This window comes from Empidonax traillii, unplaced genomic scaffold (genome assembly GCF_003031625.1).
Source record: "Empidonax traillii isolate 1590-97213 ecotype Southwest subspecies unplaced genomic scaffold, ASM303162v1 scaffold502:size815047, whole genome shotgun sequence".
Taxonomy (NCBI): Eukaryota; Metazoa; Chordata; class Aves; order Passeriformes; family Tyrannidae; genus Empidonax; species Empidonax traillii.
The window spans coordinates 564297-590653 of record NW_020955695.1 but is presented as its reverse complement, the minus strand read 5'-3'; the positions used below and the strand labels follow the sequence as shown (position 1 = coordinate 590653).

Here is a 26357-nt window from a genome sequence, read left to right as displayed (position 1 = left end):
CCGAACGTGCTAAAAAGGCAAGTTTATATCAATTATCTGCTTCTCAAAGAGAAGGAATGAGAACTCCCCAGGTGTGCCTTATAAGTTCAGTAAAGGAGAGTGTTTCACATTCAGGTTTTCATGTGTCTTGTATACTAGGATTTTATATGTGTAAACACGAATCAGTGAAGGGCACTTGACAATAATCTGCCTGTACGTGATCACCAAAGCAAAAAGAGTCATTAAAACTGACACCAGAACAGTGCATATCTGAGATGAAAATCCTCAAGGGGTGTAAAAAGCCTTTGAAAACCATGTCCATCACTTAATTGCCCAGTGCTTTAAGGAAATAACAAGTGAGAATTCCCAAGTAGACACTTCAGTAAATCGATGTGAACCTCCAACCTAGATAGTACTTAAGTCTTTATAAGTCTAATAGAGTTAGCGATTACTTCTTTTAGAGTTCGCCGGTGCAAGGTTGGAACTTTCATTTACTGCCTCTGGCGTCCCCAGCCTGCTGACAGATCAGCACAGTAAATTCAGAGAATGGACCTGCACTGCAGCAGCCAGGAACCGGTGTCTGAGACGCACCGATTCCTCCCTCCCTCTCTCATTCCTCCTGCACAGCAGCACGGGTTCCAGTTTGTTCTTTTAACTGTCTCCCCCACAGTTTATGAACTTTGCATTCTAGAAGAGAGGCACCAGTATCCTGGCCCAGGAGAAACTGCAGCACTGCCTTCCAAAAAATACAAGTTGGAGGCCATGAGCCAAGGTGCCCTGAGGGACTTCCTCATCTACCTTCAAAAGCAGCCAACCCACATAATCATCCCAGGCTACCAACCATACCTGTCCTTACCAACAACTACCCCAAGATGATTTTTTATTACATTAGCCACACAATGCACTACCTCTTACCACCTTCCATCGTGTTTTCACCAACGCTGAGTTTATAATTTCAAGAATCACTTGGCTTTTGATTCTGAAGATGTAAGTGCACTTAGAAGTAAGCTTGTGGAAGCCTTCCCCAGCTCGGGATCTAAAGATTTTGAGTTTCATGCAGCTGCTGAGCTCCATGTCCATCATGTGTCATGACCACCCTTGTCCCTCTACGAATAACTGGCCTGAAACCTTTTAGAGCTGATGGAAGTGTTCAACTTGCAAGGAAAGAAAACAGTGTTGCTAAGGAACTGCAAAGGAAAAAAAAAAAAAAGGCCAGAAAGTGGTAATGTGAAATGAAATTAATTCATTTCAATGGCCCTTGATATGTTGGGTATTTGGCATATTATCAGCAATTCAGCAGGCGGGAGGCTTTGTTTCAAACTTAGGCTGAAAGAACACTCAGAACATGACTGCACCCTTAATTTAGGGATTAGCTGCATTCTCTCTTCCCATACAACAGACCCTGTTCACTTTTGTGGATTTCAGACAAAATTTTAAAAGCAAATCACATGAATATCAGCTTGAATGACAGCTACGCCCACAGTTATTGAGACCCCATTTTTTTAGGTGAGGATAAGGGCTAAGGATTTTCTTCAAATTTATTCTAACCAGCACACCAACAGATGTACTTTGCCAGCAAGTACTGGCTTTCATGCTTTGCTCATTTTGGCAGAGATCTTAGCAATGCGCAGAACCAAATACTATTTCATGGGATTTTGTTTTGCAATGTTTTAATTTCAGGAAAATATTTTCCATTTTTTATAATCATTAAAGAGACCCCATGCAGTGGAAGATTTTTCAGGCTGTTGCTCAGCTGAGAATTTCATTTCAGTTGTTTTAAAGAGCATTTATTTTTCTTTCTTTTTTTTTTAAATACAGATCTTTCTCCAGTGAAGTTTTTTCCTCTTCTTTTACCATCTTCCTTCAATTTACTTAAATAGAAGACATTAGAACAGCAAAGACTACATCTCTGACATGTTTATCAACGCCCCCTACAATTTTCTATACATCTTCCAACACTTCAGCTGAAGCATCATAAATGCCTGGTATTTAACACTTCCAGAGCTAAAACTCCAGTACCTCAATTGTTCAAGTTGTACTTTAACTTACAGGATGCCAGGTAACAAACTGAGAACCTCACCTTCTTGCTAAGATTTTGGGGCTATATTGTTGAATGCTGCCTGACTGATGAGAGGCTTTGCCACAGGGTGATCTCCCAAAATAACCATAACCATCAAATAACAACAACAAAACTGTAACATTTCCATGCCACCTACAGCAGACTTTCATGAGTGGTTTACAAGGAGCCAAAATGAGGTGCGTGACCCACCTATCTCCTCACCCACCATTACCTCCTTACATCCTTGACAATGCATTTCTAGATCTTCACTTGGCTGGCTCTTGAATTTATTGGTTTTACAATGTCTAATTAACCAAATAAAAGGTAAGACCTCTCCCTTAAAACTCCATTTGTTTTAACTTCCTTGTGATGGATAATCCCAAAACCCACCAGTTGCACTGTAGCTACATTCTATCATTTTTTTCCCACTTGAACATCTATTTTATTGGAGCATGAAAACTGCTGGATGAACCACCATACAAGAAATGTTTCCACGAATACAGTGAACTTTACATACACAAGCTAACTCCAACTTTCAGTCTATAAAATTTTTGTCTGGTCTATTAAAAAAAAAAAAAATATTCCAGACTCTTGAACCTTTCCAAACATTGTTTCAGAGAGTTACTGACTAAAAACATGAAATATGCATTCCATACTTTTTGAGAAATACAGGTACAGCCAGGTTAGAATTGCAGTGAAAAAGACACACCAATAAATTTCCCAGTGTGGCCATAAGAGACAACATTGTATTACCATAGTTCTTCCATCCCTTTTTGAGAAATGCAAAACTTCAGACCTTCAGAGAAAATGACATAGGTGCTGCCCAATTTCCTGAATTCACGTCACACCTCACTCGTCACTCTTTTGTAATAGAAATTAAGGACACAAAAAAATGGGTTGCTACAACACACGAAAGAAAAACAAACACACAAAAAACCCAAACAAACAAACAAACCCCCCCACACACGAAAAAGAGAAGTTAAAGTAAAAACTCCAGAAGTATGTTTTTTTCTAAAGTCTCTTCACATGAGCAGAGGGCACCACCACTCAGCCTGGCCTTTTCTGCTCCTTCTTCTGTGCAGCCAACAATTGTAGTGCAGCAAGAGCGGTCCCTTTCCTCAAAACACTGTCCATAACGTTGTTACAAAGGTGATCCTTCCTTCTGAACTGTCTTCCACTTGTACAAGGGTTTTCCTTCTGAAGACGCTGTATTTATATCACAGCTTTCCAAACTTTTGCTTTCCTGCTTTGCTGTCCTCTAAAAAGATTCTAGAAAACCAGGCAGCCTACAGTTTAGGGAAAAATACATGTGTTCATGAAAGACCATAAGGCCTTAGACCATCACAAGATTATCAGCAGGTAGGGTTTCTGACCTCCTCACACTGTGTTCCAGAGCCATTAACATGTGTGCGTGGTCTTAAATGCAAGGACTAGATTTTAAAAGCGTTATTACCAAACACTATCAGGCTATGGTTTTATGCAGGTTTTTGCCTTTTTTTTATCAAGTATATATATATTGCAGCTAAAGCAGACACACAGCTATCCTTAGTTTATTTCAGAGCAGACTTTCTGTGTACTAACATCTTTTTACTGATGAAAATAACAACATACCCTGCTGTATTCTCAAAGAAGTTACAAGGTCATAAGTTACCCCGAGAGCAGCAGCTGCCATTTGAGACTGATGGTTCTTTTTAAAGTATTATTTGCCTTACCCTTACTTGCTCTACCCTACGGCAACATACCCAGCATTCACTGATAACCTGTTTGCCTGCACTGCAGAAACACTCATGGTACAGGCTGGAACCTCAGAACTCAGAGACTGAAGACATTCACTTACTTGCGCTTCTCCACAGTGGTCTCACCTATATTGGAAATAGAAATCAGGAAATTCAGGCAGAGATAGGAGTTTGAGAAAGAGAAGGAACCCAGATGACCTGCACACAGGAAGCTTAGAGAAGGGAAAGAAAACAGTTTCCAGATGCTGGCCCCTGTAAGTTTAAGTCATTTATTTGCCAAGGTAGCAAGATACCACCCATTATACACTGATGATAACACAGTTGCTATCACAGAACAGACAGGATAAGGCAAAAGGACACAAACGTGCTCACCGTGCACACAGAGGTTTCATCCCCAGTCTTCACTCTGTTCCGAGCCAAAAGCTGCTCCAAGAGGCCAAGTCTGTGCAGCATCCAGGAAAACGCCAGTAGGAGCTCCCGACTCCCCACTGAGCCATCAGCAGGGAGCTGATAGAGCTCCGGCCTGTCATAGCCATGGTACCACAACGCTGACTTTACAAACCTGATCTGGTTATCTGAAAGGAAGAAAACAACTGAGAATAACACACCGTGCTACTCACTGCATTTATCCATTCAGCTCCAGAAACTGCTGCCTCCTCTGAAAGCAAGATTTTTAATCAAGCCTCATATTACTGGAAGTCTGCGGGGACTACAGTCTTTATCAACAACTGGCAAAGGACAGGAGGTAAAGTGTGGAAGCCCTCTTTAGGCTACCCCATTCTGATCTACAGGAACTACTGCTACGGGAATAGAACAAATTCAAAGTTAAGATCAAGGCCAGTAATGGCCTCTTGGAGATTAACAAAGGCAAAAAAGGTGACTAGCCATCCCCAGTACAACAGGACTCCAATTCACCTATTCATTTTTTATGAGCTACCAAGCATGCTATGAATTAGTAAACACTTTGAATCACTTTGCTCCTGAATGAAACTGGAATTTAGAGATAAGAGTTTTCACAGCCTGGTGCAAATCTCTGAGCACCAGTGAGCAGACAGAGGTACAGCACCACACCACAGCTGCTATCCTTAAATTTTTAGGACTGCTCTGATCCATATCGCTTCACACCAGCAAATGTCACCTGGCAGTTACAAGACAGGCACTACAGAACTGTAAAATACTGAGGAAAAAAAAAGAGAGAAAGTTACTATTAAAAAAGGTTCTGCCCAGTAAGCCCCAGTTCTGTGCTAATGGAAGGCTAGAATAAAGAAAATAATTAGGGGACACAACGGCAACACACATACTAAGAACTAAGGCTAAGAACTAAGAGTTGTAAAAGGAAATCCTGCTCAAAACTCATCTGGAGTTCTCCAAAGGCAACAAGAAGTGATTAAGGAAGATTCAACCAACGCAGGACATTTAGATTTCCTAGTGGGATTCAACTAGAAACTAGCACAAAGAAACTAAGGCAACTGTGGCGGCGAGAGAGGAAAGGCCCTTAAATCAATGACAAGTGCCCAGCAGACAAGAACCAGAGGGCAGGAACAAATAGTGGTTTCACATACTCTGTGCTAAACAGCTGCTGTTCAAACAACTCAAAATGACACTCAGACAATGTGACAGTGACAGAAAACTTGGTGCTGATATGATATTAGTAGTCAAGAATGCAGGCAGATCATGAAGAGCTGCATAACCTAATGAGGCCAAGCTTTAAAATGACAGATAAAATTATTTTTAGAAAAAATTAAAAACTACATGCACAAGGAAAGAAAAGTTCATAACTGTACTGACATAAGAATGGGCTTGGAGCTGATCACTGGACTCAGGAACGCAATCTTAGGTGATAAGATTTTAAATGGCAATATCACGATTGTTTCTTATATGCATACAAAAAGCAAACTCAATGTGGGAAACCTAGAAAGGACACTAAACAGAACACAAGTAACAACATATCATCACTGCCTGTACTCACTGTGACCCTTATTTCTTCAGTCCTATAAAGGTTACAGAAGATTTAGAGAGAAATAAAGAGAAAGGACAGGTAAAATCACAAGTACAGCTGTGTTGTAAGAACTGATGAAGTAGACCAAGATGCTGGTTGAGACTGGGTATGACAAAACTCTTCAAAACAATGAGTGCTGTGGAATGGATGAAGGGGAGATAACTTGCTTGCATAACATGCAATACAAGAACTGCAAGCCACGAAAGTTAGCAAGCATGTGAGTCAAAGCAAGTTGAAGAAAAGCTCTTCACACATACACCAAAGTTCTGAAACTTCTGGCCATGGAACACTATGGACTCTTTAAAGTCACACAGGGTCAAGGAGGAACTGGATTTACAGAACAGGAGCTCATGGAAGCTTAAGAAACACAAATATATCCTTTCTGGATTGGGAAGTCTAAGATGTAAATGACTAGAGGCTAAAAAAATACCCCCACCCTGAAAGTATCCTTCTATATTTGCTCTCTCCTTTCAACAGGGCATTCACTTTTGACAACTGTCACAGCTGGGTGGAGCTAGAGGAATCTACAGTTTGATGCAGTTTAGGCATTCTTACAGAGTAAGGAAGAAAGCTGCTCCCCTTTTCCAATGTAATGCTTCAGTATCTCCACAGCATTTCATATAAAATGTACAAACACAAAAATAGCAGGAAGTACAAACCTTGCCCAGTCAAGGATTGTCACTGCTGTCCTTAATTAACACACCAATTCATCACATTACACACTCATTTGCCTGGTCCTTGACACTTATGCTAAAAGCTTCCCTTAGCATTGACACATATTGTTTGTGTTTGGCATCAACTGCTCAAAAACCACATAATGACCAACTTCAAAACACAAAACATGAAAAACAATCACGTTACTCTCAAAAGGTGAGAGGAATTTCCTTAATTACAAGAGACTCCCACAGTGAGGAGATTTAACTCGACTTACAAAACACTAAAGGAGTCTTAGCCCAACAGGAGTAATACACAGCCAACACACAGGGAGAATCTACAAGCAGACCTATGCCAGTAACCCTAAAGGAGCAGTGCATTGTTACAGCTCTGCTGAAACCGGTAAGGTATATTGTTTGACTGTTTGACCAACTTCAGGATTTAGGGATGGTTATAAAAGTGCAGATCCCTAAAGAGATGCCTCCTTCCAAAGTGCTCCTCAGTCCAAATACACAGTTGAAAACACTACCTGATTACTACACATATTCAGCAGCAGGAACAGAAATATGGAATTGACCACGTGAAAGCTACAAATGAATTCCTGACTAAGAAATTAACCATGACTGAAGAAACAAAACAATATCAGGAGCATGATTAAGCAGGTGACACATTAGTAGCACAGAGCTACTAATTTTTTGCAGGACTAATGTTTTGCATAGCAGAGCTCCTGCAGAGACAGATGGCATTTTTAAACCTAGCTTGTTTCTGCATTACAGGCACAAAAAGGAAACCCAAACACCTAAACCACTCTGTTTGTTCTTTCTGCAGAACCTGTGAATGAAAAAAGCTTCTCTTCATAATGTTGGGGTGGCAGAAATGCCTATGCTTGCTAAACATCTTGCTGTAGATAAGCACTCCAATCCCTCATGCACAAGAGGAGGACTGTGATATTAGGATCTTACTTTGATCACTCTTGAGCGTTCTTACATGAGCAGGGTTTTCAGGCTGTCCTTTCCTTTTCTTTGTGCATCTGTCAAGAAAGGAGCCGCCCAAACAGGTAAAAGTAGAAATACTCTGAAAGGAAGGAAGATCAGTACAGGCTTTCCTCCCTTTTCAAAGCAAACAAGCATCACATGCTGCCATCTGCAGTTCAAGGAGTTCCCCAAAAAAATCACATATCAAAGTGGAGGAAAGGAGAGCAAGCCAGGTGTTTCTTTCCTTTATCATTATCTCCCTGCTCTGATATACAACCCAGGACAGATCCACCAAGGCAATTCACCACCTGAATTTCTGTGTTGCTCTGGTCCTTTATCTACCCCTATTTCATCTCTCTCTCTGCAACCTGATGCCCTCACAGGAGAAGGTACAGATTGGTGTGAGTATCAGGCAGGAATTGCAGGTCAAAGCATGGATGTGAAACTGGGGCTCAAAGAGCCTTTCCATGACCTTAGAGAAGTCACTTAGTTTTTCTCTTCTCTCCGGTGCTCTAAATAAAAAGCAACAGCGCTCAGACAAATGGCAGTAAAGGTTATATAAGCACCCAGGACCAAGATGGATTCCTCCACAACACGCAGCTGACAGGAAAAACTATCACTCAGACAGCAGATAACACGAATCACTCAAACACCTCCTCTCTGACAAGATCTGACGGCATTTCATTAGCATTAGGCAATTTATAGAGAAAGACCAAATGCAGGCCTTCCAACTAATCCGCTTCTTCACACATATTATTTATAAAAGTATGTTCAGCAAGTAAAATTAAGCTGGGGATGGTCCTCAGGGTTCAACTCTCTTAATAAGAAACTATACTCAAGCTGTGCTCTTGCGCTTTATGAATCCTGACAAATATTTTCAGTGAATTACAAGATGATATTCAAATAAGAGACATGCCTGGCAGGCTAAAATGGAAAAGAACTATAAACCAAGTATAAGAACAGACACAGATACATTACCTCATTTGCTCAGGCAAGAAACACCTGCGCTATGGGAAAATATTGGTATTATGGTATTATGGGAAAATACTGCTTCAGAACATTTAAAAATAAACTGCAGCTCCAGACCTCTTTCCCATACTGTAAAAACTGAATAGCCATTCCATAAAAAAAATGTTTCCTCCAACTATCTACATGCATATTGCACTACTACCTGGTGTGGCTGTCAGGTTGTTAACCAAGTTCATTGGGTCTCAGCCTCTGTGAAGAACAAGCAGCATGAAACCATTAATCGTGACTTCATCACTAAGGTTATGCCCAGAGTATTTTTACAGCTTACTCTTGACTTGTACTCCACTGACAAGAGACCAAATATTACAACACGTTTAAGGGGCTGGAGTGTACTAATGGCTTCCCACCAAAGTTTACAGTAAGTGCTTTTCACTGTGTGAAGAAAAAATTCTTCCAAAAGGAGAAACCAAGAGCCATTTGCAGAATTTTATAACCACTGACTGGCAGGCTTCAGTGGGGTTGATGGTTTGTTTTTGCAAGAACACAATATTTCCTATATTTTAAAACAGCAGACACTATGGGCTTTTTTAGATATGATTTTACAACTATTTTATTTTCTGTTAGCTAGGCAATAAAATATATCAACCCATTGAAAACATAATGCAGAAAGTTCTTGCTAAATATCATATCACAGCCATAACAAGGGAATGATCAGGAGCTGTTCTGTTCAAAGCAAATTTCAACCTCCTCTAACATTCACCTATGTGACAAGATCAGATCAAAAACTGACTAATAAAAACTACTAATTCAAAACAGAAATACACACCTTGAAAGCAAGAAGAACCACTGTGACCCCACACAACACTTGCGAACTATGGACCAAACTTCAGTGTTTCCTTTGGAAAAATAAAGGATGTAAGACCACTGGAGGATGGCTTCTCTTTTCCAGAAAGCTGTTCCTATGCACATGGTCACCCTTATACCGAAGGAGTCTTTGCAGCCTTTCTCTGGGATCTGGCAACTGCTGCTCTCCTCTTTTTAACTGAGGTAATTAGGAGGCTGTACAAAAACAGCAAAGAAAAAGAAAGCCCGATCCATGGACTAACGCACTAGAGCTGGATTAGAAGAATCCGTTTCAATTCTCTGTTGTACAGCAAGATCCTGTACAAACCTGAGAAAGTTGTTTAGTCCCTATGCCCAAGGCTTATTTCATTTGCATTAAACACACAAGAGACCAGAGTAGGGGCAGAGAAGAAAAGCAGTAAAATATTGATTGCGTTCACAGCAGACAACTCATTCACCTGCCAAGCAAATGTAATTAGTGTCTTTTGAAAAACAGTATGGCTCTCCAGCCTGAACTTCAGCTTTAATCATCAAGTTGTAACTACACAAATCAGCTCAGCAGTGCTGAGCAGAACCACACATTCCTATCTCACAATGTACCAGAAGAGGCTGCATTTGCTCTCTCTAGAGCCAGCAACCTACCACGTGCACATGGAAATCTTGTCTCCAAATGCTACAGGGAATAAGTATGGAAGCAGGCAGTACCCAGTGAGGTTCCACTTGTGCAGTACCACATCCACAAAGTTGTAGGAGACAGTCAATAAAGACTTACCATCCACAGCAGATCGTGGATGAGTGGAAAAAATAGCAGTCTTGTGAGTAACAGAACCATGCTGATTTCCTGCTGAGCTACCAGCAAAACTATGCTGATTTTGCTCCACACTCCAAAATGCTTAACCTTTTTTAACTCCATTTACAGAGCTACCAGACTCCCAGCTATTCAGGGGCTTAAACAGTGTTGTTCAGGGTTTTCTGCTTCTAGGGCAAAAGTGGATTTCAAGTGGTTTCAGTCTGAGGAGTGGTTTCTTTACTCATCACAATCCCATTCTCAAAACCTCCTCTGGCAATGAAAAGGCTCTAGACAGACATGTCTCAAGATTTTGGAGAGTAGTGTTGTACTTAGAATAACATGCATTCGAGAAGTAAATAGTGCTCCGTCATTGTGAGAAGCCAACCTACATTCAGCTCCTCTCTGGAGTAGTGGTCCTGTCCACAAAGATATCCATGGTCTCCCAAAAATAACCACACATACTCTACTTCTTGCTTTGTCTAAAACTTCAATGCCTTTATGGTTCACATGTTATAATTCACAGCTCTAACACAGGACTTGATAGAAAAGTAAGCACCAAATCACGTGTGATATGTGGAATGGGGAAAGAAGGTATCAAAGGAAATACAAATCTATTTCTGTAAATCCCTCTGTAGATGCTGAGAATGCAGAAGATCACTGCAGAGATTTACCTGCAGCAAAATGTCAAATGGAAGCAAGAGCTTCTGGAAGACACAAGCACATCCCAGTTTCCTGGACAAAGCAAGTCAGAGGAGTAAACCTGCCTGCACAGCTGTGATGCACAGTACATTGGTGGTACAGGTATTAAAAATGCAGCACTATGAACAGGGAGCAATGACCCAAAGAAAAGGTGCTACAAAACCAGTCCCAGTACATCCTGGGACAGACGGAAATCACACAGTCAGCCAGACTGACCAGGTTACCTATGGCATCAGACTCTGTCCATCTGCCTCCGTGGATTTGTTTCAGAAGCGCATAGAGCAGCCTCCAGAAATCCAGGCTCTGCAAAAGAAAGACACAGACGGAGAAGATCAGCAGGTAAAATATCTGCCATGTATTTAGCCTTAATTAGACAACGAAACCCATAGCTGAGCGTCATATACATGGAAGGGCACACCTGCATCCTGCCAACACCACTGAATCAGGTAGGTTCACGTATTACCTGTCTTATGAAGTCTACCTACAGTTAAGGTGCACTCAGAAATAAAAGGGCTAATGATGCCTGTGCAGCAAGACCCAGCACTTCTACTGTGAGGCTCATACATACAGGAGCACAGCTTTCCAAAACCTGCTATGATATAACCACATGTGGCACAACTCACCCGTGGTCAAACAAGCACTTGAGAACACTGAGATCTGAGCACGATAGTGTCAAAAACTCACAAACAAGAGGCAGCACACAATGAGTTGGAAATGGGAATCATTTCTTGGCCACACAAGGACAGTACGCTGACAAACTGAAACAGTGATTCTTACAGCTGGAATTTCAGTCAACACTCGTAAAAACCTTAAAATAGCTAACTGAGCAAGGGGGGCACCCCGTGTGCGAGCTGCAGGGCTGCACAAGACCCAAGCTGGGGGGCAGCACAGGGCAGCAAACCCCAGGCGACACTGCAAACGCGTTGCAGACCGCGGCGAAGCGCCGAGCTCTAAATTAAAACCAGAGCACGATAAAACCCTCACCGGAGCAGCGAGCTGAGGGACACCTAACACGTGTCGGATGGGCACCACTCCAAAGCCTCACCGCCCCGGCGCCTGTCCCACGGCTCAGCCCCTGTCCCCCTCCACCCCTGCCCCTGTCCCACGGCCCAGCCCCACTGGGGTGCCCCGGTGCCTGTGCGCTGTCGCCGTGTCCCCGCGGGGCGGGCGGGGGTCTCACCGCCTGCGGCCGGTCGAACCTGGCGCGGCGCAGGGTGTCGGGGGCGGGCCGGCCGCGGGGCGGCAGAGCCCGGCACAGCGCCCCAGCGGCGGCGGACAGCGCCCGGCCCCGCTCCCGGTGCTCCCGGTGCTCCCGATGCTGCTGCCGCCCCCGCATCCCGCCGCCGCTTCCCGCCCGCTCCGCGCCGCCTTTCCGCCCTCTGCGCCCGCTGCGGCGCCCCCTGCCCGCCGGGAGGGAGCACTGCGGGCTCCCCGCCTGTCTCCCTGGATATCCTGGATATCCGCGGGCCTTCCCGCTGCTCGTTCCGCTCTGTGCGCGGGGCTCGGGGCAGAGCACGCCCCTGGCCATCCCAGTGACCCACACGTGTCACCTCCCACTGCCCGCACGTGCCCTGGAGCCACGGCCACGTGTCCCGCCCAGCAAAAAAAAAAGAAAAAGCATCCTGGCGGGAAGAGCTATTGCAAATCCCTGCTTCGGTTCTTCCTCTGCTGCAGGCTCACCCGCTTCTCGGGTGATGGGAGAGCACAGGATCTGCCAGCAGCAGCATCAGGTCCGCGGATGTTCCCGCCTGCCTCTGGCTCAGTGGGGTGTGATGCAGCAAGTTTGGGTACCCAGGCATAGAACCACTTAACTGAAGCAATCCCAGGGATTAATCCTTGGGCGGCAGTTGGGGAGAAACGGATTTGCCATTTGAGAAACAACGTGAATTCCTGAGAGGGAAAGTCCACCCTTGGCCAGGGTTTACACAGCCAAAACCTGGCCCAGAGATGGATTCCCGCTGAGGGTTTACAGACGGAGCACAGCCAGGGACACCGGTCTGCTCCACCAGCACTGCAGGGATCCTGCCTGTGCCTAGACATGAGACCTACTGGAAACTCCCACTCGTGCTTTCTTGGCCAGCTATCCAGTTCATAGCCCATTTAACATGCTCACTATGGATCTAGCATTTTCCTTTTTTTTTCCCCCAATATCCGAACAACATGAACCAACATGTGAAATTCCTTCCCGCTACAGAACAGCCTCTTGCAGCCAAGTGGCTGCTCACAGCGAGGAGAGAAATCGCAGGGGTCCAATGAGACCTCCAACCAACATGAACTGTGTTTGCACTCTTTCCCTCCAGTTGCTCCTCTCCTGCCTCCCACCCCCGTGCTGGGGAGCGCAGCCCTTTCCAACACTGAGTGCTGTATTAGAGCTCTTGCAGTCCTGTGGATCCTGGCTGCTACTCCAGCCAGCCCTCAAAGGACCCCTGGGTGTGAGTTATCCAGGCTTAAGGATTTTTAAAATATCTTCTCTAGCAGCTGTTGTCTCACATCCTCCTTTCCTAATGGTCTGGAAAGCATTTTCCTTATCCCTCATCTAGTTCTAGCTCAGCAGTCTCTATCTACTTCTTTGCTCTCCGTCCTAACAGGTTTGGCACCTTCACACACTTCTTTGCCTTGTTTCCCAACAGCCCATAAAGTCCTTTATTATTGCCCAGAGCCTTATCGAACCTGGACAATCCTCTGCTGTCTTTGGCATCCTTCTTGGCTTTCCATACCTTGCTGCTATTGGGTGCTGTCTGTTCCTTCCATGACACATCGCTTGTCTATTTTCCTGTCCCCCTTGTAGTCTCCAAGCAGGAGGACCTTCAGCTGGAGCCAATTTCCTGTGTTTTCTTGACCACTACATAAACCCTGCCTAAAGCTATCCCTGTCCCCGCACAAAATCCTCTGTCTAGGCCTTTCCTCCCCAGGGCAGCTGCCGAGACAAGGGCTCTCCTGCATCACCTAGTGCACGCAAGGGTGAGTGGTTCTGCCCATCACCCCTCCACTGAGCTCCTCTCCCCCAGCCAACACACTAACCCCCAGGCCAGTGAGCATCACCACCCAGCATGAGAGTGCCTGCTGGGATCCACGCCATCCCAGCACTCCCAGAGCTCCCATGATGCCTCTCCATCCCACTGGCCAGACCAACCCCACAGCACCCCAGAGCCAGGCTGGCTGCCCTCCTGGCCAGCATCCCCTGGTCTCTGGCCCCGTGGCTCCCCCGGCACTCAGCTCTGTGGGTGCAGCTGACACAACACGCCTGGGGCTGCAGAGAGCTGGCGCTTGGCCACGGGCAAGTTGGACGCCAGGCAGCAAATCCCAGCCTCTCTGGCGCGGCACAGTGTGGCGGGGGCTCAGTCCCGGCATGTGAGGCCCCACTTATCTGCTCTGCTGGCTCCCTGGGTGGTTTTCCCAGGGTGGGAGAAGCTGATGGGAAGGCAATGGTTTCCTGCTGCAGAGATGGACCTTGTGCTGCGGACAGATGAAAGAGGTGACAGCGTGACAGCCCCCAGTGTGCTGTCCCAGCAGGGCTGGTGATGGCACCCCACCGGCAGCAGAACCCCTGCCCTGCTGCATCCAAGCCTCCTTCCCCTCCCCTGCCTCAGGCACCAGTCCCATGGGACTGGCAGATGGAAAGAACCAATGGCTGGCTAACATTAGCACACCACCCTGATGTCACCATGGGCACCTGCGAGGTCGCAAGAGACCACTGGAAGCCTCCAGGACCCTCTGTATGACAGGGGGAAGCAGGACAGAACTGGCTCATTGGCTCAACCTGCCTGGCCATTGCCATCTCTCCAGCACTGGGGCAGATTCGGGACGAACCGAGCTGCAATTTGCCCCAGCAGCAAGCATGGCAGTGGGGACCACAACGGAAAGGGAAGGTCTGGCCACATACTGAGGGGCCAGGGGTGCTTCTCCTGGGGAGAGGCCACTGGACTTCGCCCTCTCTGGGTTCCTGTGCTCGTGTGATGCTGCACAGCCACGCAGCCGCACATTTTTGGCACGATGTGTCAGCTGGGGTCATTTCCGCCCTGGGTGACTCAGCGGGGCCAAGGGCGCCTGTTTGCACCCGTGCCATGGCAACCCGCCACCACAGACTGTGTGTGCCGTTGCCAGAGAGGACGGCAGCCCGTCCCAGTCCCATTGCCTCATGCCAATTGTATGTGATAACAGCCATCTCTGCCCGCTCCAGCAGCAGCACAGCTTCCTGATATCACCTCAGACCAGCCCTGCCAAGGGGAAGGTGTGTGCTCTCCTTCTGAGAAAACAACTCTTTTGGAGTCTTTTTTTTTCTTTTTTTTTAATGCTTTTATCCCCGTGAAGATGCAGACAGGAGCCAGCCTGTCTCCAGGCCAGGCCCCCAGGCCAGGCATCAGTGCTTCCCACGCTCCACCGCCAGCTCAGGCAGCCGGAGCTCCTCACTCCTCTGCTCTCCCCTCTCCTCCTTTGCAGCCATCCTAGCAGAGCACAGCTTCTTTCCTTGACTGCTCAAGGGAGGCCTTGGGTGGCCAGAGCATTTCACACCCTGAGCAGGTCAGGCAGGCTGCACCACTTCCAGTTGCAAACATTTCCAGCTCCTTCCCTGCGCTCTCCCAAATCTTTTATACATGCCCTCTCTCCCCTCGCTGGGACACCAGGTTAACCAGAGTGGGAAAAGGCAGCAAGGCCAACATGATGCTGGCAGGAAGGAGTTGAGCAGCACAGGGGCTGTGAATACCTGGCATCTCCCTACCAGAGAGCACTGAGCCTCCTCCTCCTGGCACCACCCTCACCAATGGATGCAAGAGGTGCTGTTACTACTGGCATGGCCCATAAACATTTAGCATGCTCAGTCACATCATGTCACAATTATACATGACTGAGATCCCTGAAAGGGACTGTAACAGCTCCTCAAATGCTCTAGTGCAGGTTTTCCTAGACACAGTCAGTCTGCAACAGGCCTGTGTGTGGGCTGCAGCGCCAAAATTCAAGGTCAGCTCCCAGCAGTTGGATGTCTAAGATGGGCGTTGGTGTTTCAGGCCCTCTGATACAGAGGTCTGAACTTTCAGTATGATAAGTGAATTGGAAAGGATTAGAAAAAAGATCTGAGATCTCATCAACTCTCTGTTCTCAGAGTTTCACCCTTTTTACTTTAATAGACAAGTTGACGTTCCTCTGCACAGAGGGAAACTCCCTCTGACCTCTTCTCCCCCCGGGCCTTTAACAAAAGACTCACCAAAGAAACACAAGAGGCTTTGGCGGGAAGCTCTTGCACCCTTCCGCCTTGGAAACTCTCCCTAATTCCTTGAAAATAACACAAGAGGGATGAAAGTAAAACTCAGCTCTAAGTGCCTGATGTCAACCTTTATGCTTGGTCTCCTTCCTTGGAGAAGCCACCTAGGACCTGACAAACATCCCACCCACTTCATATTTCCCCACCCAGCTCCTCTCCAACACCAGACCACCAGCAATGGGAACAGGGTGAGGGTAGAACAGCCTGTCCCCTCCTCTCCTTGCTCCCTGAGTAGACCTCAGTCTCCACTAGTGAGGTCTAGTTCATGGGCTCATTCACCTCTCATTATGCCTCTGGTCGTCCCACTTACCCAGAGTCCTCCTGGTTTCAGTATCTTCAGCTGCTTCAATATTTGCTGGGGATGTTGCTCCCCATCAGGAACAAGGTTTGAGCTCCTCTTTGCTACCTCTGCAAAGCTGTTTCCGCTGGTGAGATGGGGCTTCCCCAACCCCCTGCTTTGCAGAGCTGGGATAGGAAGTCCCAGCTCACCACGAGAGCTTGCAGAACTCCTGCTGCCTGACATTGGCTGCACAGTCCTTCTTACCACACTGTCTAGATAAGAAGGCAGATTTCTGAGGTGTTAGGAGATGGCCAGACACATTCTTGACTGAAAAGATATCAGAGCTCTTTGAGCTTAACATAAATCAGCTTTAAAAATACTCAAAGCAGTGGTGAGTTGGATACCACACAGTTATAGACTGGCTTCATCCCCAGGATCCCTGCACAGTAAAGAGCATGAACCCCCTGCAGCCACAGCCCCTGTGCCATTTTCCTCCAGCCTTGCCTGCACCCTGCCTGTCCCTGAAGGGACACAGCTTTATTTGGAGAAACACTGCAGGGAAACAAACTGGTGCCACCCCACAGCAGGTGCCTGGCCTCATCTGTACTTCCAGGGCTTTTGTGTCCTTGATACTCTCAGGCACATGATGTGACTCTTGGGGATGGTCCTGTGCAGGGCTAAAGGTTGGACTCGATGATCCTTGTGGGTCCCTTGCTTTGGGTTAAGGTCTGTCAATCTGTGCTGAGAGGATGCAGGGCCAGCTGACTCAAATCAGCCCCTCCTCCCTGCACTGTGCACCCCACTGGGGCTGAACTAGCATCCATTCCTTTTATAGATCAGCTGAAGGACCCCCAAGCCCCTTTCTATCTGCATCTCCTTTTTTCTTCTGTAGAGAAAGCCACAAAGCCAGGGTGGGGAGCAACGGCCGTTTAGTTTCTGAGCCCATCCTGTTTCCTGTCCTTTGCCAAAACCTCTTCTGCTTCCCTACCCAGGGCGTTGAGGCTCGCCCACGCCCAGCTGCCAGAGAAACTGGTGATGTTGTTTGTTTTCTTTGTCACAGTGATGAAGTGTTTATAGCAACTATCGCTCCACAATCCAAAGACGTCACTGATCTCAGCCCGAGCTTCCGAAATAATGGCAGAGAAAGCACAGCCCCATTCTCCAGGGTCAGTAACGGTGCTGTTTCAGGTCACCAAAGCAGGGGACCTTTGGGCTGGGCATCACCACACTGTAAATTGCCCTACACCTTTTGCTGTCCCAGACAGGCACCTAGGGGCAGGGGCCATGCCCTGCCTGTACCTGTGATGGCAGTGATATCCCCATGATGGCTCCCTGGTGACCTGGCAGGACATGGGGGCTGCCAGTGACCTCCCCAGGGTCTGCTCTCTGCCTTGAGCATTGGGAGCAGCTGGTAGGGCACACCAAGCTGCCATCCCTTGGCTGCTCCCCTCAGGAAGCCGGGATTTTCCCTGAGCATCCTGTTCACCCTGTTGCAGGAGCAGCACAGCCAGGGCATCACTGCACTGAGAGGGAAGGGACCAGCCCTGCCTGCCCTAAGCTCAGAGCCGAGAGCATCACAGACAGAATGCACTGGAAGCCACACTGCTGTGTGTTTGTGCAGCTCACACTGCAGGCCCCAGAGTTACACTGTTCAATAGAGAAAAGATTGTGTCTGGTGACACCTCACCTCCCTGGCCGCTGCTGATCCAGCCTGCGCTTCGAGGGGAGGCCCGGCTCGGGTGTGGATTTCCTATCCAAATGCGATACAGCTGTTTCTGCTTCCTCTCCGTAGACCAAAGCAAGTTTTTAAAAAAATCAATTTATCGTATATTTTCTTTGACCAAGACTCCTTGCGGATGTGACCTGTGCCTGAACTGCCCAACCTCACAGCATCAAGGCTGGAGCAGGCAGAGACTGGCTTGTACGAGCACAGCTCTTGGAGAGGAGTATGCTGACAGTGAGTCCTGGGGCTAAAAGCCATCTCAGGGAGCTCTTACTGCAGGGTAGGCAGAAAAGCAGGACACTAAGAAGGAGATTTTGGGAATCAAAACCCAAGGGCTTTTCCACAGAGCTTGCTTGAGAGACCCCTGTTTTTAACACACGTTCCCCTACACAGCACAAAGTGAGGCAGATGCAGGATCAAGTTCAGCTGCAGCTGCACAGACCTGGCACAGCTCAGTACCTACATCCCTCCAAACAGCCAGGGCAGGGAGAGTTGTCCCCAGCCACCACAACTACACCACAAATCCACGGCAGGGACAAAAGCAGCCCCAGGCAGCACATTGCAAACAGCAACACCCTGCAAACAGCAACACACTGCCTCCTGCCCCAGCTGCAGCCACTGCCCACAGCAAGGACTGGCAGATGAAGGTCTGGGTTACCCCAGCAGCCCTTGCTTTTCCATACCTCTCACCGATTCCCTTGTCATCCCTGATGGACTGGAGCCTTGCACTTGGGAATTAGCTGCTCCTGAAGTTTTAGTGCAAGGCCCTGCTGGGAAAGACCAGGAGCCCAATCACAGCTCCCTTTCCCAGCTGGACACACTTATGCAAATCAAGAGGATGACCAGGCTCCTGTTTGCCGTTATTTCTAATGCTTGAGGGAAAACACTATCTCACTGGCACGCTCAAGGCTGCTGAGATTCTATCACTAGTTTGCTTTGAAGCTCAGTTGGCAGAGGAAAGCCTCGTCCCAGTGCCCCAGGGGTGGCTGGGTGCCAGCTGCCGTGGCCAGCAGCCATGTGTCCATGGGTGCTGGCACCCCCAGGAGGCTGCTGGCAAGGGCAGCAGTGGGAGCAGGAGGGCAGGGGACCCTACAAGCCCTGGCTGGCTGGGAAGTCTGGTGACAGCTGAACAGCAATAGCTGGGGTTTGCCTTTCACACTGACGCCTGTGTTTGTTGTGCTAAGTGGGTGGGAGGTGAGGCAGCGCCGGCTGTTTGAGTTCATCCCACTGAAGCATTCCTAGTGGGTGCTGAGCCTTGTAGCATTAAGCAAGTTTTAATTGGAAGTTTTAAGATGCTTATCAGATCAGGCTGCTTTTGACACCGAAGATTTTGACATTGGACATGTACCTCTGACCCCTGAGGGTTTTGGCCAAGCCCCAGGAGGGATGGCATGACCGTAAGATGCAAAGCAGTCTCTAAGGAAATGCATGCATAAACTGTCAACGAAAATATCCCAGTGGGTGATGAGATATCTCTGAATATGTAAATGGGTGGCTCAGATTAGGGAAAGACATGGTTAAGAAGCCATTTTAGAAACATCCCTCAAGTTGATATCTTTGACATTCTGTGAGTGCTGTTCTTCCAGTGGGGCAAAGACGTTAAAACACAAAAGAGCAAAGCTCTTATGAGCCAGCACTTGCTCTCTAACACCACACCTCTACTTTCCCCACCAAGGGAGGCTGGCTCTGCCTCAACAGTAACCTCCCAGCTCACTTGGTCTTTTTGCATGCCTGCTCAGAGCAAAAGCAGCAAATATCAGGTTATCCTGATGTGACATGTAACCCCCTCCCAGCAAGACACTTCTCTGCCCCAAACAACAGCTGCAAAGGGCCATCTTATACCCAGGAGCAGATCTGGGGGCTGCCCATGAGCATGGCTTTCCTGAGGCCAGGACATGGCCAGGAGGCTGTGGAGTGCCACAGAGACCTCAGGGCAACAGTCTCAGCCCCTCAGTCAGCAGCACTGCATGCCTCCACTTTAAGCCCATGACAGCCACAGGTAACAAGAGCTGGCTTACAGTGGGAGCAACTACGCTCTAGACTTCTGCACGTCTCCATACAGACCCAGTGAGGCTGTGGGTGGAGTAGGACCTTGGTCCCAAAAGCAGGGAGACTCCAACCCTGGACAAGCACCAGTACAACACCCATCACCCCTTCCCTTGGGGCGTGCTCACCTATAGCACCTGGGACTGCTTTCACCACCCCAGGGCTCAGGGGTGGGCAGCCAAGGGCAGGACACTGCACACACCAGGAACAGAAGCACATGGAGCCATCACATAATGTCTCAATCCAAAGGCCATAGAAAGGTCCATAGGGGTCCCCAAGCAAGTGGCAAGCAAGTCCTGCAGGACGCCTGTCACAGAGAGCACAGCTGCTACATGGGGGAAGCATCTTTTGGTTTATTAAAGACTGAAAATACAACTGTGGGCCCCGCCACGAGAGCTGGGTTCCAGAAGCAGAGCAAGGTTTTGGCTGGAAGGGTGCGGTCTCCTCTCCAGGCGGCCTTCAGCAATACCAGCCAAATTTCCTATCCGGCAGGGCGACCCAACGGCCCCACCCCAGCAGTATTCCATCTGGAGCAGACGCCCCTCTCCACACCAGCCCCAGCCTTGGTTACTTATTGCTTTGAACGTGCTAGTCTAGTACAGAGTGAATTAAAAACAAAAATGCATGTCTGTTGCGGTGTGTTTGTGCTGTCTTCGGACTGTGCTGGGAACCCTGGCCGTCAGACCTGGAGAGGGATGGAAAAGAGGAGTGGATGAAGTCAGGCTGGGCTGGGAGCAGAGATATCCCAGGGACAACAGTGCTCCGGGACAGCCCCTGCCTTTGCCAACAAGCCACAAAGCAAAAAGCCTTTGCCATCCACTGCTGGAGCTAAGCGGGTGCTGACAGTCAGTTGGGGCTGGTGCAGAGCAGCAGCTGGCACCCAGCAGGTTGCTCCCAAACACCAGTGCAATGGCTGGGAGTCACAGCCAGCCCAGAGAGATGCCGTGGCATGGCCTGCCTTCCCTGCTTGCCTGAGGGAGGACAGCCCCAGGAGGGGGGCCAGCCCAAGCCAGAGGCAGGAGGGGAGCTCCAAGGGAAGCACCAACCTGAGGTTTACTTGAACGTGTGGCTCTCAGCTCCTCCCCGGCCGAACCCTGGAAGAGAGGCAGAGCAGGGTCAGCATTGCTGTGGGATGGGGAGCACACTGAGGGCTGCAACCAGCCGAGGGACAGGATCTCTGAGCCCTCTGCCCTCCCTCCCACAACACCGGCCACAGCCACCCTACCTTTCGGCCCGAACAAGGCAGCATAGCAGGGGTGGTTGCAGTATGGCTTGCCATCGTGCTGCCAGGAGAGAGAAAGAGCATCAGCCCTAACCACCCTTCAGCTCCACCTCTGCCCATCCCAGCCCTCAGCTGCAGAGGACTGGGACCTCCTGGGCAGCAAACCTCACCTCTGCATGGCCTCCAGACGTCAGGGTTTTGTTACACTTCTCACATCGCAAGCAGGGCCGGTGCCAGTCCTTCCCCAGAGAAGTCACCTTCTCGGCTGCCACAGAAAGGAGTGGGTTAGTTGAGGCACTGAACAGGCACAAGTTCGTTTTGGCAGACTGGTCTCCCTGTCATCAACCCTAGGGAGGACATTTTTGGGCATTTTCTCAAGTCTGTCTGTCCAGGACAGAGGGCACTGTTTCAAACACAAGTGTTCACTGTGCACACACAGCACCATACACATCCAAGTGCACAGATCTGAAACAGCAGTGCCACGCCCAGGGTGAACACTACTGCATCCATGAGGATGGGCTGACTTCTATCTGTCTTCCAAAGATCTGAGGACCTCCCTACTTGCAAAATCAGCCTGCAAGGGGATTAATTTCTCCCCAGCAAAGTGGAGCCGGAGTAAACGCTAGAGTTGGCAGGGCCAAAGGGGAATGCTGAGAAGGACTGGGGAGGCAAAGCCATTGTCATGCTCTGCCAATATGAACCAGTTCCTTCCAGCCACAGCTCTGATTCTGCAGGGACCATGGCAAACCAGAGCGGGGCTGGAGCTTGGCTGGGGTTCAGGCTGCCGTGGGAGGGACAATATCCTGGAGCCAAGACATGTTTATGAAGAGAGGGGAGAACACAGGGTGGCTCTTAATTGTAGCACAGCAGGGGAGGAGGGTATTTTCTGCAGACGTGCGCTCCTCATATTGGCAGCTGCACTCCTGGGAATTTATTAAGTGATTTAACAGAGCTGTCCACAGGAACCCTGCCAGAGCCAGGTCTGAGCACTCTCCCCATGCCTGCAAAAGGAGGTAGAGCAATGGGACTGAGCCGCTGTGGGTAGCGTGTGCCCTGAGAGGCCCCCGGCCGCCTGACACATCTCTTCTTTGGATCCCAAATATGCCCATAACAGCTTGTGCAGGGAGCAAGCTGGCGGCTGCAGAGGTGGGAGCGGGGGCAGTGCCCAAATGTCACAAGGCAGCCCCACTGCCATTCTCCAGTGGCACAAAGGGCCTCCTGTGCCTGCAGCCTGGCAGGGGCCACGGTGTCCTCCCTGTCTGGGCACCCACAGTAATCCAAGCCTGGCCAGTGGCAGGACCCTCTCATTACAGGGTTTCAGGAAGGAGCTCAGCCTCCCCAGCTCTCACACACACATGTGCACCAACACTTGGGCAGGAGCTCTGTCAAGGCTCACTGCAGCAGGGCCTCCCTGGCACTCAGACATGCAGATGAGATTCCTGGAAACCCTGTGCTCAGTCTTCTCAGCATCACCTCCTCCTCATCTCTGCACTCTATAGACAGATTTTGACCCAAAGCAGTCTGAGGCACGCCTGAGCAGGACTACCAGGTTCTGAGAGTCCCAGGGTGCCATGAAGCGAGGCTTTTTCTGCCAGCTCTGCCAGTGCTCTGGATTATCTGCAGGCACAGAAATCAGGCGTCAATCTTGGTCCTCCAGCAGCTTTTGAACCCTTTTCAGCCTCTGCATCAACAGAGACATTTTGTAAGAGCAGCCTGATAAGCGCAAGTTCAAACCCCTCCTTGGTCAAACGGTCCCGTCCCGGCGTCTCCGCAGCCGCACCTGCGGGCACGGCAAACCCAGACTGCCTGAACGGGACTGACGCAGATCCACAGGGAAAGGCAGACCCTGACACCACCACACTGGCAGCTCCTGATATCAGACCACATGGGTAAATGATGCCTCAGGACCCTCACTCGCAGGAGGGAGACACAGACTATATTGTGCCAAAACCTCATCTCTAACCGAGTTCAAGTTTAGGCAAAGCGATGTTCCCCTAATGCGGGAACAACATCCCCAGCAGCCCTCCGGGCAGCGCCCAGGCCAGACCCAATGCACACCCACAGGGTGTGCTAATGGGCACGGCTGCTTGACCAGGAGAGCAGCCCCTGTGTTTGAGCCTCAAACTTCTTGGAAGAACACAAGTAGTTGGGCACACCCACAAGAAGAGCACAAATAAAGAAGAGAGGGAAGTCAGCATTTAGGTTCCGGATCCCCTGTCTCTAGTAAATGAAAGAGCAGGGAGTGCGTATAAGCTGCACCCAGCAAATCCCCCTCAAGTTCAGCTACATCAGGGATGTGGGGAGGTCTGGCAGCCAGAACCTGCCCATTCCAGCAGCTGCTGGCAGGGTGAGAGGCTTGAACCCCCCACACACTCTCAGTCAGGACAGCAGGAACCATGGCACCAGAAGGGGAAGAAGCTTCAGGGCCCCAGTTTGGAAGGAGGACATCTGCAGAAAGCCCAGCAGCAGATAGCAGCCCAACAAGTCTCACAACTAGCCTGCAACCGCGGCTTAAAAATAACACCCCAGAGGTGTCATCCCGCTGTGCTAAACCTCACAGAAGGACGTGTGGGCAACCCACTGAGCCAGGAACTTGCCGGAGGGCAGGATTTGCTCACCTGCCCTGGCTTTCAGAGCAGTGAGCTGCACCAGCTGGGCCCTTGGGCTCCAGACTGGCACAGGGCTTCGGGCTGCGCTGGGAAGGAAATGGGGCTGAGCTCCCATGTTCTGCTGGGAGTACCCAGCGCAGCCTGCGCTCTGCAGCCGGGCACCTCCTCGGATGGATCTATAGGGTCACCCACCCGGGGCACCCCAGAGGCCCACAGCACAGGGTGAGAAACTTTAGGGCACCCTCAAGAATTTGCAGAGATGAGGTGCGCAGCATCGAGGCACCCAGAACCCGCAGTGCTGGGGTGTCCAGGGGACCCGCAGCTGGGCGGGGTGCAGCATCGGTGCCCGACAGCCCTGCCGTCCCCGCGGGATGGGGGCGGCTGGGAAGTAGGCAGGAAGCCCTTACCGAAGTAGACCTCCTTCTGGCAGCGGGGACACTTAGGCATGGTCTCGGCTCGGCTGGGCTCGGGGCGCTGTTCGCACCGGTTGTGGGATGCTGCGCCCTGGCCCCGTCAGAGTCACTGCCCGCCCGCCCCGCCCCGCCCCGCCCCGCCCAGATGTGCGGCCCCGCCCGCAGCTGGAAGCGCCCGCCCGGGGCGCAGCCCTGCAGGGTCTCCCAGGATAGGATCCTGCACCCCCTTCCAGCCCTATACCCCCTGCACCCCTTGCCCCGTGCAATCCCTTCTTCTGCACCTCGTGCACCCTGTGCAGTCTGCAGCTCCACACCCCGTGCACCGCTACACCCCGTGCTCCCCACAGCCCACACTCCGCACCCCTCTCCCCTCCGCACCCCAGCTCCCTGCCCACGCTTGTGCTGTGCGGGTAGCCGAGAGCCCTGCTCTGAGCCGGGCTTGGAGGCATGATTTGCATCGGTCAATTAACCACACTGCCAGAGAAAGATTCACGGGACGCTAAACACCTGGGCTCATTCCCTTGGAGCACAGATCCATTTCTTTTTTTTTTTTCCAAAGGAGTGTAAAAGTCAACCCTCAATCAGGTCTCCTGCCCGTGGGGAAATTTGAGGTGCAAGATGAAGCAGGAGGGAGCTGCGGGGCTGTAACCCCTTCTTGTAGGACACTGGGAATGGCGTGAGTGCGGGACGTGGCTCCACTCACTGCGGAGAGCCAACCCATCTGTGTCACTGGCTGTTGTCATTTTATTAGGAGGGAGGACTTGCTGTTCCTTTGTGCTTGGCTGTGAAGGAAATGAAAAGCCTATCCAAAGGTCTGTTTTGTATGAAACAATCCTCCCCAGGGCACGTTGCTGTGCTGGAAAGGTCATGAGGGCTTGTGAAACCCAGCTCCAGGACGCCTAGTGACTGCCTCCCGAAATGCGAGGCATCCCTCGCCTCCACAAACAGGGCCCTACTGACACCGGATCCCACCCGTGGGTGCAGGAGGAGAGGCGGCAAGCTGTGCCCAGAGGCGAAGTTCATGTTTAGCTGGGACTGCTTTATGACCCAGCCTGGCTCCAGCCTTTCTTCCCAGCAGGATCCCTTGTCCCACTGATGCTCACTGCAGCTGCTGGTGGTGCCGGCTCACCCCACCTGCTGGCAGCCTCAGCGCAGGCTGGGGAGCACCCCCGACATGGTACTGCAAGGGCACCGTTTGGGTGCCCACCCCAGCAGGGTGGGCAGCACCCGTGCTGGCGGGACATCACCAGGAAGCCCGCTCCTGGCTAAGGAGTGAGTCATGCTGAGATGCTGAGACAGTCGGCGTGGGAGGAGAGAGGTGTCCTACAAGGGCCTCCACCCTGCCTCCTCCCCATCCCTCCTGCCCTAGGCACCACGTACAGACAGGCACCATATTTAAGCCATGTCATGTCCCCCTGCACTGGGACCCAGCATCCAGTGAGTGTGCTACCAAGGTCAGGACCCCTTCTTCATACCACGTGGGGTACCTCTGGCACCCTGATGAAATACAAGGGGCAAGGCATGTCCTCTCCCCTCTCTGGTGGCCCTGATTCCCCTCCCACATGGTGCCAGGCTGCTTTGGGACCACTGCCTGGCTGGGACAGACGCCTTCAGCTGCACTCCCTTTTAAGGCAGGTTTTGTGCTAGCAGGCAGCTGAAAACTGCCCACTTGAAAGTCTCCTCCAGCTGGCCAGCCCTGTGGCCAGTCCCCACGGACCACTCAGCCCAGCTACTCCTGTGGCAGAACACTTCTGCCCCAGCCAGGGCAGCAGGTGCCCCTACACAGCACCGCACACCAAATGACCTGGCTGAAGCAGAGCCCGGCCACCCCCTCCTCTTCGTGTCCCCATGGAGTTTCTGGAGACTGTTCTGTTCACTCAACAGAGCAGGCACAGAACCAGGGTAGCTCTCACAAAGTAGGTACCACCAAGCTACATGCTGCTCTCTGCCAGCCCTGCCTGCCTGGAACTGCGTGAGTGCTGGCTCCTCATTGCTCCTTGATTATCCCAGCTTGCCCTGCCAGGCTACTGAAATCCATGGACCATGGGCTACGCCAGTACTGCATCACCAAGAGGTGAGCCAAAGCGTGGTGTTGGTATGCC

At 50.1% G+C, this 26357-nt stretch overlaps 2 protein-coding genes across 2 annotated transcripts in view; both read right to left on the bottom strand.

The window, feature by feature from the left end:
* Nucleotides 1-12230, bottom strand: part of TEDC1 (tubulin epsilon and delta complex 1) — a 72779-nt gene extending 60549 nt beyond the window's left edge. The window contains exons 1-3 of the mRNA XM_027896572.1: nucleotides 11883-12230; nucleotides 10927-11005; nucleotides 4147-4349 (exon numbers count right to left, since the gene is read on the bottom strand). Coding sequence (XP_027752373.1) covers nucleotides 4147-4349; nucleotides 10927-11005; nucleotides 11883-12230 — 630 coding nt within the window. The remainder of the gene's footprint in view (nucleotides 1-4146; nucleotides 4350-10926; nucleotides 11006-11882) is intronic.
* An 8114-nt stretch (nucleotides 12231-20344) lies between these two features.
* Nucleotides 20345-24355, bottom strand: CRIP1 (cysteine rich protein 1). The gene is made up of 5 exons (XM_027896555.1): nucleotides 24250-24355; nucleotides 21404-21498; nucleotides 21237-21294; nucleotides 21058-21105; nucleotides 20345-20696 (listed from the first exon to the last, which is right to left on the bottom strand). The coding sequence occupies exons 1-4, from the start codon at nucleotides 24287-24289 to the stop codon at nucleotides 21065-21067; spliced, it is 234 nt and encodes a 77-aa protein (XP_027752356.1). The 5' UTR covers nucleotides 24290-24355; the 3' UTR covers nucleotides 20345-20696; nucleotides 21058-21064.
* Nucleotides 24356-26357: the final 2002 nt, after the last annotated feature.